A 19099-nucleotide genomic window follows, 5' to 3' on the forward strand; every position below is an offset into this window, starting at 1 on the left:
GGAAAGGGAAAGAGAATGGGTGAGGCTAGGGACCTCACCATCAGCTCTAACTTCTAAGCAAGAGCACATTCTATATGGCTCTCATGTCCAGGCATATGATACTTGCCTCTCTCCCTTCATTTTAGTGCCCCTAGGAAAAGATCATCTGTAGACCAAGATCTCCAGCACACAACATGAGGAAAGATCAATCTTATATTTCTGATCCTAAGTCACCAAAGTTGTTGAATTTGAAACATACTAGAGTGTATCTTTGAAATGTTCCTGCTTAGGAAAATGAAGCAGCAGGGCCTATGGAGACAGCTTCAAAGCTTGGCCAACGAAACATGTGAGGCTGTATAGGAATTAATTGCATACATGTCCTTCTTTCCAGTAAGCAGACTTACCAATGGCTGTGTGCTAAGCAATGGGGACAGTTTTGTTCTTATTTTCATACCTTTAGATTCTGATGCAAGGCCCAGAAGATAGCAGGTTCTTGCTAAATATTGGTTGGCTGAATATCAAAGTTCCTCAGTGACTGAGATGAGCACCATGCCCAGGGCATCTGGCACCAAGGCAGTGAGTGAACTGTGGGCAGCAGATGGTAAAGGGGCTTCACGGAAAGATGATTAATTGAGGTATTTATGTGTTAACCTACTGCACTGTGGCACTTTGAAAGCCTGTAGGAGACTGCCAATCTCCTTTTTGAGTTGCCCTTTTAAGCACTGTAATCTCAATTTGTCATCATTAGGCTCCTGAGCTCTCTCATGCTGATTCTGTGATGGTTTTCTAGAGAAAACATTCAAATGGAATCAGACACGAATATTGGCTTCCTTTTAGGAAGATTACAATACATTCTTCTCCACCAACAAATCCTGGCTTTCCTAAGCTGGCCAGTATTTCCTTTCCAGAAAGCAAATGGGATTCTAGGCTCATGTTTACAGACAGTGTTCCTGTGCTGTGCAGTAACTGCAAGCAGCTACTGTCTTCCAAAATTTTACAGGTAAGATTTTTATGTAAATGAAAATGCAAGTGCTTAAATGATAACTTAGTTTTATTCTCATTTAAAGAAAATCCTCATAGATATAGGGGTGTTCACCAAAATACACCATAGAAATAAACTGTCCTGTATTGCTCAGGACCAAAGCAGATAATGGGACATTGGGTTGTCAGTTTAAAAATCAGGGAATTGTTTGCTAGACCAGAATATATCAGTGACCTCAGAGTACAGATGATGCCTTATATCAAATAAAAGAGCCAAATTATCTCCTCTTTGCAGCTGATAGCCAGACAGTAGAGAAATAAGAAATGTTACTAATTTAAATGAATGGAGAGTAATCTTGCCGCTGGATCAGCCTTGGTTTGGAGAGGGGTTATGAGAGAAGGGGTGTCTGGGAGCAGCAAAAAGAACAGCTGGAAGCTTGGATCTAAGCTGATGGCCTAGGCTCTGCTGAAATGGCTTTACAGACTGCTCTCTGTCTGTGTCTGTCTGTCTGTCTGTTTGGGTGTCTGTGTCTGTCTGTCTGTTTGGGTGTCTGTGTCTGTGTCTGTGTCTCTGGGTCTCTGTCTCTCTGTCTCTCTGTCTCTCTCTCTCTCTGTGTGTGTGTGTGTGTGTGTGTGTGTGTGTGTGTGTGTGTGTGTATGTATGTATGTATGTGATCTGCTCTGCTCTAGACAGCTTTCTAGCTACTCTAAAAATGCCCTGGTTGAGATAGCTCTCTCTACTAGTAAAAATTCTAAAAGCTATCTAGATAGCTCATGACATTTCTGATCAGCTATATAAAAAAAAAATTACTGGATCTTCTGACAAGAGCTGTGTTGCTCTCCAAAGATCTCCAGACAGTTCTGATCTCCCTAGAGAAAAATTCTCAAGAACTGCTATCTCTTCTTGATAGCTCATCTCATGCAAACCAAAAACCCAGGTTTTGTTTTTGTTTTTGTTTGTTTTAATTTATTCCAGGTTTCCCTCTGATTATCTTATGAATCACCATCCCAAGGCCCTAGCCCTTTGATTCTTAAGGTACACCAAGCCTTTCAGCTTTCTGCTTTTGTTAAGCACACGGGTTAAACTAGTTGGGTGAGACCCTGCCCTGAAATTACCATTTCTACCACACCTTGGCCTAACCTCAGCTCTGTCCTAGGCTGACTTTGAGCTCAGGAATCTGCCTGCTTTTGTATTTTTCTGACAAGCTGGCTAATAGTATATCTATTTCTGTTCCTTAAGATTTGGTACACCTCTCATAATTCATACTGCACCCTTATATTTTGCATAGTTGAGAAACTGTATATATTTTGAACTCATGTACTTAGAGCTCTTTCCCATAGCCATAGACCTTCGGTCCTGAAGGTTCTAGTGTTTACTATCAGTGTTTGTGGTGAGATTAGTCATACCTTCACCTCCTGGAATCATGTGGTCTGATTATCATGGAGTCATTAGCATTAACAGAGAGGACATTCCTTGGAGAAATGTGAAAATATATACTTTATTACACAAACAAGCCTTAGGCTCACAGAAGCCATCGACATCTCCTGGAGGCTCACACCAGGGTCCTGTCCCAGGGGCAGGAACCATGTCACTCTGTCCCCACCAGGATCACACTGGGCTTGGCATCTTGCAAACAAAAAGCCACATTTACATATCCACAAATATCCATATATGTATCCATATGCATGTGTTATGTATCTTTAAAGAAATACTAAATGAGAGGTAAGGGATTATTTGTCTACTAATGTGGAACAGCATTTAATAACTACCTAGATGACAGGTGCCCTGTTCAAAATGTTAGTTCTGCTAACTATTAGCAGATATACTATTAGCCAACTTCTGTTGTCATGTGGTTCCTGGATACATAACTGCAGACATTGACATTTAATACCTCTACTGTCCCTCAAGTGGTAGGGCTGCTATCAATCAAGCAGAACGTAAACTTCCTTTTGTAGCAAGAAGCAGCTGCCTGCCATGGTAGGAGGAAAATACCAGCAATGCCAAGGGCCTGCAGCTGTTCTCTAGTAGTTATAAACAGTACAAAACAGCCAGTATTTGTCTCACATTGTAATTATTTGTAAAAAGCACTGTGATGGGGGAAAGATGCTACATACCACCTAAGTCATGTACCAGGACTTCTTCCTGCCACCCACTCTACCCAATTTGGGCTGCCTTTTGGCCCCTTGGAAAGCAGAATTGGAGCTATTCAAGGTTGCAGGTTTTGTGTCTGGAGAGAGAGATCTCACATCACCTTGGAGACAGGATGCACCCTCAGTTGAGAAAAATCACCACCAGAGACCCACGAATAACCTGAGAGACAAGAAATCTCCCTTTGTGTTTCTGAGTGGGGTAGAGGAGGAGTTAAAGCTATCACTAAACCAAATATAAATGTCCAACTCTGTTTGGTGACACAGCTTAGGCAAGCTGAATGGGGTACTCTTTGCCATAGACTTCTTGGGTCCCAATGGAGGTGTAAGAAAAGCCAGTTCGAATCCCGTGTGGCTCAGACAGACCTCAGGTCTTCCTGGCTTAATTCTCTGTGCAGCAACTTTTTTGGAGGAAGGTTGTGGAGGTGTGACAACAATATGAAAAACCCAGGCCACTCGTACTATAGGAGTGGGAGGTCCTGTTCAAGGAATCAGGAGTTACAGTGCTGGGTGGTTGCTCTGGGGGGGAGAATGTCTCTTTTGGGCTCCATCCTTTAAAGCAGGCATTACTCTGAAACAAACAAACAAACAAACAAACAAGACAAAAACGCAAGTGTACTAGTGGATTATTCGTCCTCCGTCACCCTGAGGTCTGTTCACTGTGTAATGACTTTCTCCAACTTATAGGGCTTTGATGATGACTAATCAAACCAAAGATAACTATTAACAAAGGTAAAACCTGATGTAGAATGTTTGATAACAACAGTGTTATTTCATGTTAAGTGGACTTCCCCATGATGGTGAGTGTAATTTCTCCTGGGACATTCCATTCTCTCAGGAAAGCCCCTCCTCCCACTAGCCCGCATCCAGGCTGCCTGTGCATGCGCCTTTGCTCCCAATTCAATTTTGGCTTCATATAGAGTACATTTCTTTAAATGATCAAAACAAAGCTCAGACCTTTCTTTTGGGAAGAGTTACAAAACTACATTCAGTAGACAAGTGCAAGGTGGCTAAGGCACTGTGCATTGCCTAGTACCATTCTGAACCAAGGTGTCCCTTTAGGCTTTTGAAGAAGCAGAAGTGACTCTCAGAGAGGTGGCTGCCTGTGCAGGAAGTGCCAATGGATGGAGTCCCCAGACCAGGAACACCGAGGGCTATCCCATTCTCCCCCACCTTGCAGCTTCCATGGTCAGTTTGACAGGATGATAAAGATCTAGAGACTGTGGCTAGACACTGAAGGGGGCAGAGCTGGTGAGGCTCCTGGGTATTTCTTCAGGCCAAGAGAGCTGGAGTGGCATGCTGAGCCCTGCATGACCCTGGTGGGGACAGAGTGACATGGTTCTTGTCCCTGGGAAAGTGCTCTGGTGTGAGTCTCCAGGAGTTGTTGATGGCTGCTGCAGGTAGAAGTCTTGTTAGTGGAATGATGCACATATCTTCACATTCCTTCAAGGAATGTCCTCCCTTAAAGACCCCATGATAATCTGAGACAACAGGAATCCAGGAGGTGAAGGTGTGGCTAATGTCACAGCAAAATGGGACTTCAGGACAGCCCTTAAGGCTATGAGAAAAAGCACTAGATATCTGAGTTCAAAATATAGAATTTCTCAACTATGCAAAATGTAAGGATGTAATATGAATTATGAGGACTCATGAATCTAAAGAGGCAGCTACTCTATGAGCCAGCTTGTCAGAAAGATACAAAGGCAGGCAGATGTCTAAATTCTTTTGCAATGTTAAGATAAAAAGGCATGCTTGCTCTCTCTTAAGGATCAAAAGGAGGTGCTATGGTCAGGAGATGCTGATTCATAAGATAATCAAAGGGAAACCTGGAGTAAATGACTGGATTGATATGTAAAATAAAGGACTGGACCTGTGTTCTGCAGGAGATGAGCAATCCAGGAATTTTTTAGGATAAAAAGAGAGAACTTCCTGGAGAACAGACAGAGACACAGAGACAGACAGACAGACAGACAGACAGACGACACACACACACACACACACACACACACACACACACGTGCACGCGCACGCACACGCGCACACACGCACACTCACATGCAAGCAGGACACAGACAGCGAGATCTCTTAGAATAGCAAGCAAGCAGAAAACAGACAGAGAGATCTCCAGAGAAAGCAGAACAGAGAGATGCAGACTGGAAAAGCTGGATCAAGCAGAATGCAGGTCATCAGCTTGGATCCATGATTTGACTTCGAGTCGTTCTTTTTTGCAGCTCCTAGACATCCCTTCTCTCAGAACTCTTCTCCATGCCAAGGCTAGACCCTGGCAGTGGTGGCAGAGGAGGAGGTGTGTAATAGAGCAAGGCTCTAGTTGGATCTTTTTTTTTCTTTTTCTTTTCTTTTCTTTTTTTTTTTTTTTTTTTTTTTTTTTTTTTTTTTTTTTTTTTTTTTTTTTTTTTTTTTTNTTTTTTTTTTTTTTTTTTTGGTTTTTCGAGACAGGGTTTCTCTGTATAGCCCTGGCTGTCCTGGAACTTACTCTGTAGACCAGGCTGGCCTCGAACTCAGAAATCCGACTGCCTCTGCCTCCCGAGTGCTGGGATTAAAGGCGTGCGCCACCACGAGTTGGATCTTACATCAGTCCTGTCCTGTCAAATGCCAAGATAAAGTCATTCAGAGTTTGCTAGTTGTTTGGGAATAGAGTTACCAGCCATAAAAGGTTTCGCCTAAACATTTTAAAGGGACAAATTCATTGTTATAGTCTCCTTCTCAACAGGCATAGAGATGTATTTAGGTCAAATCATGCCAAGCAAGGAAAATAACAACTAAACAATATCCACGAGGATATTGCCAGGCAAAGTGTCTTACCCAAAGCTCAGGCAACAGAATATCAAGGAGAGGAACCCTAGAAAACACTGAGGTCTGACTAGTCAGCAACATATGGAGGAGTGGAGCCCAGCAGTGCAGGAAAGCACCCTTGCAAGATTAATGCTCTCCTCCCTAGTCCTCCGTCCTCTCTTCCTTACCTTTCTATCCCCTTTCTCTGCTCTCCCTCCTCTTACAACCCCTCTCCCTTGCTCTATTAAAGTCAGTTTGTATCTTTTTTTAAGGGGAGTCAATAGGTGTTTGGCCACTCCTAATTAAAAGAGCCATTACACATACAAATGATATTGCTTTAGAAAGAAAAAAGAGTTGAGTGTGGCAATGCACACACATTGTCCTAGCACCTGGGAGGCAGAAGCAGGAAATTGTTGAGTTTGAGGATAGCCTTGGGTATAGAGAATCATCTACATCACAAGACCATCCCTCAAATAAAGAGAAAGTGAAAAGGAAGAGGAGGAACGGGAGGGAGGAGAAAGGTAGGGAGTGCAGAGTTGCATTGGCCATAGTGTCTTATCACAGCAATAGAAAAGTATCTAAGACAGAAATTTAACAATATCCTGGTTGTGTTTTTTTCCTTATCTAACATATAAAGGTTCTCAGATTGGGAACTGTTTTGTATGCTGGATGTCACATAAAACAACTTTTCTTGAGGGTGGCAGTATAACTCAGTGCTGGAGTATGTTTGAGGCCCTGGCTTCTATCATCAACACCAAAACAAATAAATAAGCAAACAAACAACTGGCCTTTTGGCAAGGGCTGGCTGTGCTGACAGTACCTGGCAAATAGTCTACAACTTGTGTGTGTGTGTGTGTGTGTGTGTGTGTGCGTGCGTGTGTATTTTAAAAGGACCATTTTCCACCCACCATGAGGAACTCAAGGTTCTGTCTTTACATGATATTGATTTAGAATCTTCTCACTATTTCCTCTGGATGCCCTGCCTGTTCACCTAGGAACCAGTCTTCTGGTCCTTCTCTGAAGCACACTGCACATACCTGAAGCTCTGAGATCTGAGCTCTCCAAGACTCTTGTCAGAAAGAAGGAAACATATTCAGAAGGCTGATTGAGGGCTGGGAACAGGTGGCCTTCCTTCTGAAGGATGAGGTCATTCTCCACGGAGGCCAACCCCACGGCCAGGCTATTGGGTAGATTCCGAGGCCTTAAGTAGTCATCTGAGCCCCTTTCTTCTGGACAGAGCCACAGAAACAGAGAAAACAATCTGTGCTTCTACTTCTGAATTCTGGGCTTTGCCTTGTGTCTGCCTTTCTTTTCCTTTCAGTCATGCTTTGGCCAAGGCATATGGCACAACTACTCATTTGGACTGTGGGTTTAAGTTCTAAGATGAAGCTAGGGAGTGAGAGGAGACGAAGACTCTTGTTAAGAAAGTCTCACAATCAATCAATCAATAGCAACTGATCAGTCAGCCCATCACCCACACGACTCTCAACTTCTGATGCTTTTTTCCCCTCCTCTTCTCAAAAACGAAATCTGAGGATTTGAGATGAGTATACTAGAAAGAGCCGAGTCAAATGCAGGCAGAAATGCTAACTCTGACTGTCAGGAGACAGGAATGAGGAACTTGCCATCTAAAGTATAATAGCAATAATATTAACAATAACAGCAACAGAAGCATAGGCACAGAAAGAAGTATTCCAAATAGAAGGCAGATGGAAAAACATGATTTGTGCTTGTGATTTATGAATGTAGACCAACCTATGAACAAATTGTGCTTGGAGAATTCCACCTTTCTACTGAAAACAACGGCCTAAGGAGAAGGAAGAGGAATAAACACTGGCCGGTTGCTTTTAAACACATCATCTAGTGATCGGGTAAGGAGGCAAATGCTGAGAAAGTGACTCATCTGGTCCATGGTCTTTCTAGGAGTTGGGGATAGAAGCTGACCATGGGATTTCCCTACTAGAGTCCCTTAACTATGCTGATTCTAAGCAGCAGGCATAATTGCATCATGACACTACGGTACAGAGGGGAGGGGGTAGGTTGCCCATGTGATTAGGAGGAAGAGGAGGAGAGGGAGATAGTGCAGGACCAGTCCTGTAAAGATGAGGAGCAGAAGTAGGCCAGAATCTCATCCCCCAGGAAGGAAACAACGCAAGCGCACACTGAGGGAGGGAAGGTGGGGGGAGTGCCTTTTATTGCCCTGGACACGAGTGTACAGGGAGAGCAACCATACTAGACAGAGTCGAGCTCTTCCCAAACATTTATTAGCACTCTAAATTTTTAAAATACTTTTCTTCACATTTTTTGTTTACTATTTATTTTTATTTATCTATTAGGGTGTGTGTGTGTGTGTGTGTGTGTGTGTGTGTATGTGTGCACTCAAAACTATGGTTAGAGGAAAACTTACAAAACTTGGTTCTCTCTTTCCACTGTGTGGTTGTCAGGGACTGAATTCAGGTCATTTGGTTTGGCAGTGAGTAACTTTCCCAGCTAGGCCAGCTCAACAGCAGTTCTTTTTTCTGGCTTGCTTGCTTGTTTGTTTGTTTGTTTTTAGAACCTCCCCACTGGTTTCTCAGCCAAGATCCCCATAAATTATTTTGACATATGTTTAGTCTATGTTATACTAGTTGCTGCCCCAGGTCATATGACTAAGTAGTGAATAAGACAGAAAGACCTCTTTCAGGAAGTTATTAGCTTATGAGATAGGTCAATATTAAGCAATTAAGTATAATTTCTGATCCTAAGTATATGAAAAAAAATATGACACAGTAATGTCATAGGTACCTGGAGTATACCTTATAAACTGGATGGTTTAGTTGAGAGAAGAATCTGTGGGGAGGTGACCTTTGTACTGAGACCTCACAAAAGCTATGCAAAGCTATTGGGGGTTGAGAAGTCAATAACACAGGACCCTGTGTAAGTACAAGCCTAGGATGTCTAAGAAAAAACAGAGCAGCCCCTGGGGCTGATTCCAGGAAGGGGGAGGGTGATCTGAGGCCTGCAGAATTGGGTTTGAAACATGGCATTATCTTCATCCAACAAGTTCTGGCATCTACTGGGTGTAGGGCGTTGTCAAGAATACAAAATGGAAATGAGAAACCTTTAGTTCAGTGGTTCTCAATCTTCCTAATGCTGTTACTCTTTAATACGGCTCCTCATAACTTGATGATCCCCAACCATAAAATTATTTTCCTTGCTACCTCATAACTGTAATTTTGCTACTGTTTTAAATAGTAATGTTAAGTATCTGTGTTTTCTGAGGGTATTGGGTTACCCCAGTGACAGGGATGTTCAAACTCCCAGGTCTTAATGCCTATAAAGGAAATTAAAAATTTACAAGGATAAGCTGGGCGTGGTGGTGCACGCCTTTAATCCCAGCACTCGGGAGGCAGAGGCAGGTGGATTTCTGAGTTCAAGGCCAGCCTGGTCTACAAAGTGAGTTCCAGGACAGCCGGGCTACACAGATGTCTCGAAAAAAAAAAAATTACCAAGGATGATAGATGGCCCACATGCTAGAATGCATGCACACGCTAGACAAAACCGCAATGCAGGTACGTGGGGGCTTTCTGGGGGCAGTCATTGCAACACACTGCCCTGAAAAAGACCATTTAGAGTCAGTTGTGTTCCTCTCCTCGACCAGGGTCACGTCTCCGCAGAGGTGAGTCACCTAGCCCACCTTTCCCAGAGCATGCTCCTTTTCGGTCTGAGTTGGGTGGGGCAGGGCCCACAGGAATCCCCCGCCTTGTTGGCTCAGAAAACCCAGACAGGGGAGCCCCTCTAACAGGGGAGTCAAGGCCTGAGACACTGACCGTAATTGGCACCAGGGAGCCCCAGGGGAAACCGCCTTTAGGGACTTGGGGACCCCCTACCGTGGCGCCCGCTTCAGTCCCCCCTCCCCCCTACACACACACCCGGCGCGCGTGCGCAAACTGTAGGGTTGCAGGCTGGGGCTCATGCGCGAGCACGAGCGCTTGCGCGCTGGGCGTCCGGCCGCGGGGGCGAGGGCCGCTGTCCCCGACGTGCGCACGGCCGGACAGTAATGTCGCGTCCCGGGTGGAGCGCGCAGCGAGCGCCGCCCTGGCGCCGCCTCCCGCTGCCCCGCCCGCCTGCCCGCCCGGCTGCGCGACCGGTCTCCTCCCGCGAGCGCGGAGCGGCGAGCCCGGCGCGGCCATGGGGAGTGGGATGAGCCAGGTAACGTCCGGTCCGGGCCGCACCCTCTTTTCTGCAGCTTCCGCAGCCCTGACCCGCACAGCGTGCCCTTTTGAGAGCGGGGACCCATGCTGGAGCTGGTCTGTTTTCCTCCCCTGAGACCGGGCCCCTTGACGTCTGCCACCCACAGCATTGGTGAACCGGGCCAGATGGGCGGCTTCTGTAATTTCCTCTTTTCCCCAGATTTGTGTGCGCGTGCACAGATAAGCCACTCTGGTGGGGGAAGTTCACGGAAACCCTAGACCTGACATGGCTTTCGGTGTCTGGAGCTGGTTGACCCTGGGTTGTGGGGCTTCCTTAGGGCAACCTGTTGGCTGGCTGTTGTGGCCGCAAGGCCTTCTAGAAACTCTTTCTTTGCCCTGTGGTGGCCCAAACCCTCTGGGCCAGTTTTCTCACCCCCTACCCCCCAGCCTGAGGATGATCTGGGGGTGACAGTCCTCTGGGTTCTCTTTGTGTCAGTCTCAAGGTTAAGGAACTTGCTGGTTCAAAGAGAAACCTTACTAAGGCGTTGGATGCCCAGGACTAAGACAAGTACTTCTACAAGTATTTTAAATGGTCCTGGGTTTGGTTAGCTTCTGGCATTACCCCCATCTTGTCTCTACTTACTTTATCCATCATGTTTATGGGTTCAAATGGTGTGGCTCGCTTTCTCCTCTCCTTTCTTCACCCTTTCACATTTGTCTCTGCTTTGTGGCGAGGGGCTCTGCAGTGGTTTAGTTACTTCCATGGGAATGATTATTGAGGCAGAGATCCAAGACCGAGGAGGGAAGGAACATTTCTTTGATGGAAGCCTGCATGCTCCTTGCACAGTCTCCATGATTTTGTGCGTTGTGACTTTTGTGTGTTGGTGACTAGGATTTAATTATTTATTATTATTATTATTATTTTCACCGGTGATCAAATTTGAAACAAACTCCCTCTCATGAATATATGCTTGTATTATGTTCCCATTAGCACAGGGATCGGTCATCGCTCTGAGCTTTCTGCTTTTAAAATTAGACCGGTGAATATGTCTACCTGGGGCTGACAGGCTCTGTTTGCTTTCCTTTGGCATTTCTAGTTGGCACCACTGTTTACTGTCCCTTTCTGCAATTGGTTTCTAGTATTTTATATTCTAATTGAAAGAATGGGTTTAGGTATACAAATGATTGATTGCCTAAGGGATATTCTTTTCATACTTCTCAGCGAAGGTGGCAGAATTCATATCCACATTGTGCTATTTACTTTTTAGAGTAGATTCCTTGACTATTTTATTATCACAACCAGCTGTACAGACACAATTTCTAGTGTAGAGATGGAAAACTATACGGACAGAGAAATTTAGATGCTCCAGTGGTTCAATACTTACAGTCTGTACTGAATATATGTTAGGTGTAGTGCTTTTGGGAACAGAGGGAGGAAAGCCAGCAGAAAGGACCAAGAAGTCTGTTATAGACCTCCTCAATGTAGGACACTGCTTGTTCAGTACAAATATAATGTGAGCCAGATACATCATTTACATTCTCCTAGTGAAATTTCTTTGAAAAGTTAGAACAGAAGATCACCATGTAAAGAATATTATTAAACTGAGAATATTTAAAATATTTCAACACGTAACCAATAAATAAAATTATTTATGTAATACCTTTTTTTTTTCCCTGTGGAGTCTTAAATTCTCATTAGGTACTTGCTACATTTTAAATGCTCAAAAATCAACCATTGGCTAACAGGCACTGCCTCCCCCAGATTACTATGTCCCCATACCTGTGTATGGGGTGGATGGGGCTAGGGGAGTTTATCAGGCTCTAAAGATAATTTCTAGGGTGTAAGCAAAGTAGATATCATCCCAAAGGAGGGTATCTTCAGTCCAGGCAAAAGCTCCCTGACAGAGAAAACATTTTAATCTGAGATCAGAAGGTATCACCGGAATTACAAGACAAGGTAGTAACGAGGTAAATTACTGGATGCTGGTAACCAAGAGCCTTACCCAGAGGTCTCGAATGTGTTATTGTCTAACCTGGAGCAGGGTTTCTGTTTTTCCCTAGTTGGGAAAAGAAAAGGGAAAAAAACATAGTTTTTGTTGTTGTTGTTGTTTTGGTTTTTGATTTTTGGTTTTTGGTTTTTTTGGTTTTTGGTTTTTCAATACAGGGTTTCTCTGTATAGCCCTGGCTGTCCTGGAACTTACTTTGTAGACCAGGCTGGCCTCGAACTCAGAAATCCACCTGCCTCTGCCTCCTGAGTGCTGGGATTAAAGGCGTGTGCCACCACACCCGGCAAAAACCAATGTATTTACAGAATCAAGAGAAGATGCTAATGATGGAGATGTGATTCTAAGATTACAAGCAAATTGTGTGATGCCTTAGAATTTAAGAGTGTCATTTGGGGACAGGAAATGAGGACCCTCAGGCTCTGACATCTTCTCCTCCAGACATTGCCAGTATTGTTTAGCTCACGAGCATTCTCCTGTAGTCGTGTGGTCTCTTCCTCCCCGGTGCCTTTCCTGGCAGGCAAGGATATTGTCCTGGCATTTAGTGGGAGGCCTACTATCCCTTCAGCTGGGATTTTCCACGAGAAGCCCTCTGTTGCTAAGAGGGCAGGGATATCAAAAAGTCCAGTTTTCGCTTCCTGGATTCATAGATGCTTAAAGCTAAAAGACCTTCAGTGGTTAGCATAATCCAGTCTCTGTTTTCTCTCTCAGATGTGTAAAACAGTGCCTCTCCCAGTCACTACTCAAATTCTTAGGAAAAGCAAAGGAGAATTTTAGGTGAAATTTTACAAACTGTAAGTAGTACATGGGCTCTGTGATCAGAGTTCTTGGTTTTGTCCACTGCTGAGCACAGTGGTGGCTCAGATGTGGCTGACCTGTGTTTAGAATGACTTCTGTGTGAGACGAAAAAGGAGTGAGGAAAGGATTGTCATACAAAGGAGGTGCACGCTCCTGGCATAGGGAAGGGTCCTCAGCAACTGCTAACCCGGCGTTTGGGACAGCATTTGTTTGCTGTGGAGGCCTTTGCTTATCCCAGGGAGCTAGATAGGCCTCTACCCAGTGGGTGCCATTTGTGTTCTCCTATACTGGGAGAAACCCCAAATCTCTGGACCTTGCAGTGTCCCCCCCGCCCCCCAGGGGAGTGGGGGACACTTGTTCCCAGTTGCCTACCTCTGGTCTTGTGTTCTTTGTCTCAGAATCCCCTGAGACTTATTAGAGCTGGAACTGAGTAATTAATTATCAAGGAGTGGCTTAATCCTGTGGGAAGCACTGTTTCAGTATGGGGAGGATTTTTGTCCTGCTAAGCACTGTTTCCATTGTCACCAGCTAACTTGGCTGTGTTACTCATCCATCCATCCAACCATCCACCATTCAAGTTGTACTACTCCACACACATTGCTGCTGCCTAGGCTCAGTGCTAGTTCCCATAGTGAGGAAAAAAATAGGGAAACATGAAGCCTCTCTCCTAGGCATTCTTTCTAGTCACGGAGGACCCACTTTAGAAAGCGAACATGTTCAGGGCTGGTGGACGGACATTGCACCATAATGATACTATCTTTTCTATACCGTCTAAATCTTGTCTCATTTCTTTTTTTTTAAATCTTTTAAAAATTGAACATAGGTCCTCATTTATAGTAGGCAGGTGCTCTAACACTGACCTGCATCTCCAGCCCTTTTTGATTTATTTTGATTCAAGACCTTGCTATTATGGCCCAGGCTGGTCTTGAACTTATGAGCTTCCTGCTGTAGACTCCCAGGTAGCTCGGATTACAGACATGTATTTTGGTACCTACTCTTTTCTCCTTTAGCATTACAATCTTATTTCACATATCATTGAACAGATGCTTAAGGCAATAATCTAAGAATACAAAAGGTCACTTAGATGTCTTTTTATGAATGGATACTGGGTAAAATCTTGGCCAAAGGATATTGAAAAGTCTGTGATATTTCACCTCTCAGGGAATCCACCATAGTTTTCCCAAATGTCCTTGGGTTTAAAACCCAGAAAGTCCTTTTTGACCTAGGATGAATCCAGATGCCACACTCAAAATACTGCTTTATGTCAGCTACTTCATCAGGAGTTTCTCACATCTTTTTGGGTGGTATCCTAGAGTACTAAGAAAAAGTTAAAAATAAATGCAAACATTCCCTGTCTCAGAAAGCAAAATTCCTTCAGACATAAGCAAAGGATTTGCGTTTTTTGTGCTTTTGTGAGGCCGGTGTTAGAGTTTAGTGGTATGTCAGTATGAAGGGTATTGATCAAAAGGAGCTATGAACCCCTGGGTGCTTTCACGTGATCCACAAGTGCTTCTGCCTTTCAGGGTTCTGCTTTTGTTACGGTGTATACTGTCTGCTGACAGGCAGGCACCTTTCTGACCAGGGGCTTCCAAAGAGCCAGTTCCTCTGTGGTTTGCATTGCTATCTCACTGACCCTCTGTCAGCATGCCACATGGTGGAAAGGGCTATCCCCTGCCTTGGTTTGAATGTGGCTCGTGCCCACACAAGGCTATGTTGAATCTCACTCCTGAGTATATCAGAGCAGAGAGGTGATGGGTCCCATAGGAGGCATTTGAGACAGGAGGCAGTGCTCTCATCAGTGGATTGATGTTTTCCTCTCAGGAATGGGTTAACTGTTGTGTTCAGCCTCTCTCTTCCACATGTACCCACTTGCCCTCGCACTACAAGCCCATACCAGAAGCTGAACAAGGTGCTGAGGCCATGTTCTAGGGCTTTCAGAATAGCAAGCCCAACTAAACTTTCCCTCTAGAGGCTGCTCAGTCTTTGGTGTTCTGCGGTAGCAACAGAAAACGAGCAGATACCTGCCTGGTTCTTCATGATCAGCCAGAAAGTAAGGAAACAAGCTCTGGGTACTGATAACTATGGTAAAGAAAATAAGACAAGATAAAAGGACAGAGTATGATACGGAGTTTGTGACCAGAAGAGACATCTATAAGGAACCCCGGGCAAATGGCAGGGAAGGTGGCCCAGGAGAGACAGAATGATAGCTCTGAATGACAAAGATGATCAGGACCAACTCTCTGCTTATTCTTCTAGAGACGTAAAACACCCCCAAGTCACAAGATAGACTTCTTACCCCTGACCCACCCTGCTGTAGACCAGGTACTGATGCTGGGCTGACTCTGCTTGCACTGGTCTCCTGTGTTGTCCCGGTGAGCACTGCTCTGCAGGCTGCTCTACAAACTGTCCTTCTGCTGGAAAGTCATTCCAGTTGGTTTGCTTTCCTCTCTCTTTCTCTGTGCCCAAAGGTTACCAATGGTAACAACATCAGCCAACCGGTGAGTCAGACTTACTGTCGTCTTCAAATCACAGAGCTGACTGGTTGAGAAGTCTTCCCAAGTACTATTTAATCTGTTAGAAACCAGCCTTCCCTGATTTCGTTTTGTAACTCTATATGGAAGAGAGCCAGAGTCTAACTACAGAAATGGGTGGGAGCAATTCGCTTACTAGTCCAGCCCATGACGTTCTAGCTCACTGTCTTGTCTAGAAAACAAAGTTAGAAGATGACCGACACAGCCCTTTCCTTTCCTGGCAGAATGCGTGTAGAGTCCTCACCGTCCATGATTGTCAGTCAACACTTATTCATCCAGACTCTGTCCTGAGGCTCTCTTTATGGCCTGCTTAGTTTCACATAGCTTTCTGCAAGAAATGTAAATCTTGTGCCCTGCCAAAAAGACCTATCAGGATTGGGCTACCCCGGTCTTAATCCTCAGCCTCATACTGACAGATACCTTCTCCAGTCTCGTCCACATCCCAGAAGGTGACCGGGTAGACCTGTAAATTCAGCTATCAGGACATAGGTTGAGTCCACTAATGTAGCCATAGCTTACCATTTGCTAGATCCATGGTATTTCTGTCCCATTTGTTGTGTGAGCACTGTTCACCTGTGTCTCATTCCTGTACTATGTAGTTAGGCCTGCAATGGCTGCTTCCATCCTCAGGACTTACAATATTCCTTGTTGGCATTATTCCCTAAGCAAGACAGTGTACAACTGTTGTCACAGCACATACAATATACCCACTACTATCGTCATCTGGAGATGACTGAACATATATGCTTATTAATACAGTGCTGTTTTCATAAGGGACTATGTATCATTTGATGGACAAATGTCCTAGAACCAGTCCTGGAAGGACCCTGATGCAGTGGCACATAGAGAGGTCATAGACTGTGTTCATTGGCTACACAACAATTACACAACAATCAGACCACAGATGGACCTTCTTAATATCTTACAGTTAAGGAATTTTAAAAAATAAGGTAAAAATGGCGATTTCCCATAAAATCTGGATGCCAGCACTTGAGAGCCCTGCCTGTGTCCATGGAGCCAAGTTAGAGGAATACTATTACCATCTCCTCAGGTGCAGGGAGACCGGGGGACACACTTAGGGTAGGACTGAGATTGAGAATGAGTCATGGAAGTTGTCAGTGCCTGGGCGCAGAACCTATGATGAGTCTATGCTGAAAGCTGTGTGTGACAACTGGAGCGTAGGCGGATCCAGCAGTGGCAGGGAGTAGGCTCAGGGCGGAAGCCTGTCTTTTCACACAGTCTGCTCCCTTTTTGGCTATTGAAAGTCCATACCAAGGACCTCGTCCGTAAGCTGTGAGATCCAAATACAGCTAGCTACTTTAGTAGAACTGGGCAAATGGCCGGGAAGGCTAGGGGACAGAGCTCAAGGGTTAACTTAGCTGGAGCAGACTCCACAAGGGGCCAGTTGAGAGCATTCTGTTGGGAATCCAAGATGTCACTAGCACAGCTGAAGTGTTTGTGTGCAGCCAGCTCACTGCCTGTGCTGCCAAGGGATACACCAAGTGGCTCCTGAATTATTGTCCATACTCAGATCATATGCTCAAACTAGAGCTGTAAAGTCCCATGGGAGCTGGTATCTGGCCCCTTGTGGCCTCTGTAGTAAGGGTTGAGCTCCTTCGACCCCCAGAGGAAGGTGAGAATGTAAGCCTGCCCTCACAGATGTCTACCCATCCCATTGACAGAGGTGCTGTGGTAGAGAAACCTTATATTTCCCACATGACGTTAGCTTTCCTTTTTTTGCAATGACATTTCCAAGGTGCACTTTCCACCCATCCTACATTTCTTGGTAGCATTTCATAACGGTTAACGTAGAAAATGTGGAGTATCCTCAGTGCAGGACCAACTCTCCGAACACACCTCCACTGCCTGCCCTTTCCCCTCATTCCTGCATAGGATCCATGTGTTCTCTTCTTGACTAGGCCTTGGTCTTAGTCTACAGGGTACAGTACAACCAAAGAATGAGCTAAGCCAGTTCAGGAACTCCCCAATCTCAGCATCCACCAGTGAGCCTCCTCTCAGGGATTTTTTTCCTAGCCACTCCCTTTTTTTGTCCCTCTTTTCTGGGGACTTGAGCTTAACCTTTCCCTTGTCTTCAATAGAGTCTTCCTTGTCATTAGCATACTGTTTCTAGTAATGGGTAGGTTTGCACATCTTCATGTGGGTGTGTGTACAGGTGCCCAAGGAGGCTGGACCTGCTGGATGTCTGGGAGCTGTAGTTACAGACAGTATGAGCAGCGAGGTGTGGGTGCTCAAGATTGAACTCTGGTCCTCCTTTCGGAGATGCTCTTAACCACTGAACCATCTCTCCAGCCCCTTCCTTGCCATTTCAGCAAGTGTCAGCATAACTCCCTTCTCAGCATTGATTGTGAACATCTCCATTTCCACATGGTTGAATTGTGATGAACTTATGATCATTTGTTTGTCCAGTATTGCCAGATTATGTAAATTGGCCAGAAGAGCCATGTTCTGAATGTCCCCTTTAGTATTTTGTTGTCACAGCCTAGTAAAGACAGGAGACCCTGGGGAATGGGAGATGAAGGGAGAAAAGCTCCAGGTAGCCAGAAGCTGCTGGGGAGCCCAGCTTGGTCAATCTGCAAGATGAGCACACACTGTTGTTTTAAAACAGGAGGGCTTTGGTACCTGTTCCACTCTGCTTCATAAAAATAGAGCCCTTGAGAAGGTAGCACTGAGGAGGCGGGAGGCAGGGGGCAGGAGGCCTGCTGTGACTACAGTGTCTGGGTATGTGCAGAACCAGCAGACGAAGTATAACTGGAAATTGTAGCAGGGAGGTCACTGGACATGGTTTTAGTTTACAGAGCATTTTTGTAATTAGATTTTATTATCTTTGCAAAAGACTGACAAAGATTTGCCTTGGTACTTTGAAAATCACGGGGTGTTTGTAAAGTATTTCATCTTAGCTCTGCTGAAGTCTTCTTCCGTAGGGGCTTGGGGAATTCTCTAGTGAAGCAGAGAAGCGGGTCCACCACAGTGTCACTGAATGGGGTCACAGAGCACCGTGGTACTGTTAGTGGCCCTTGGCAGGGGGCACTGTGTACAGAGATCTTGAGCATTACAGAGCATGTTTGCCAAGGCCGTGAGGGAAGTGCAGTGTGAGAAGGGTGGTGCTCTCTCCCAATGCCCAGAGCAGCTTACCGTCCTGCTCCTGAGTGCAGGGAGTTGAAAGATTACAGTGTAACCGTTTGAGAAAATTCTTAGAAGCTGAGGTCAATGAGGTGCCCGAATTGGGTAGGTATGTGAGGGGTCCTGGGCTTGCCTGGGACAGCTTGCGAGAGCCTCACTCACCTTTGGGCAGAAGCACCGTCCACTTGGCATCCTGTGACAGTCATGCCTATGTCTCTCTTCCAGATCCTGCCGGGCCTGTACATTGGCAACTTCAAAGGTGAGTTATTACTTTCTGCTTCTTTAATGATGATAAATACATTGTGTATCACAAAGTGTACCATTCTGGCTTTCCATGTACTGGTCAGAAGCCCTAAGTATCTTCTTCACATGGCTGTGTGACCATCATTACCCTCATCCAGATTGGAAATCTGAGCCCCTGGCCTTCCAGAGCTCAGTGGGTTGGGCACGTGTGACTTGGGGTTTGAGTGTCTCGCACTACCCTGGTAATACCTTTTTGAGGGACCCCAGGAAGATTTGATTTCAAACTTATGGTACTTTATGCTGTGTGCAC

The 19099-nt window shown here is 45.2% G+C and overlaps 1 protein-coding gene across 2 annotated transcripts in view; it reads left to right on the top strand.

The window, feature by feature from the left end:
* The first annotated feature begins 10010 nt into the window (after positions 1-10010).
* Dusp22 (dual specificity phosphatase 22) overlaps positions 10011-19099 on the top strand; it is a 50900-nt gene continuing 41811 nt past the window's right edge. For both annotated transcript variants that reach the window (XM_021180126.1, XM_021180127.1), the window contains exons 1-2: positions 10011-10092; positions 18772-18805. In XM_021180126.1, coding sequence (XP_021035785.1) covers positions 10072-10092; positions 18772-18805 — 55 coding nt within the window. In that variant the 5' untranslated portion in view covers positions 10011-10071. The remainder of the gene's footprint in view (positions 10093-18771; positions 18806-19099) is intronic.

Source organism: Mus caroli, chromosome 13 (assembly GCF_900094665.2).
Source record: "Mus caroli chromosome 13, CAROLI_EIJ_v1.1, whole genome shotgun sequence".
NCBI lineage: Eukaryota > Metazoa > Chordata > Mammalia > Rodentia > Muridae > Mus > Mus caroli.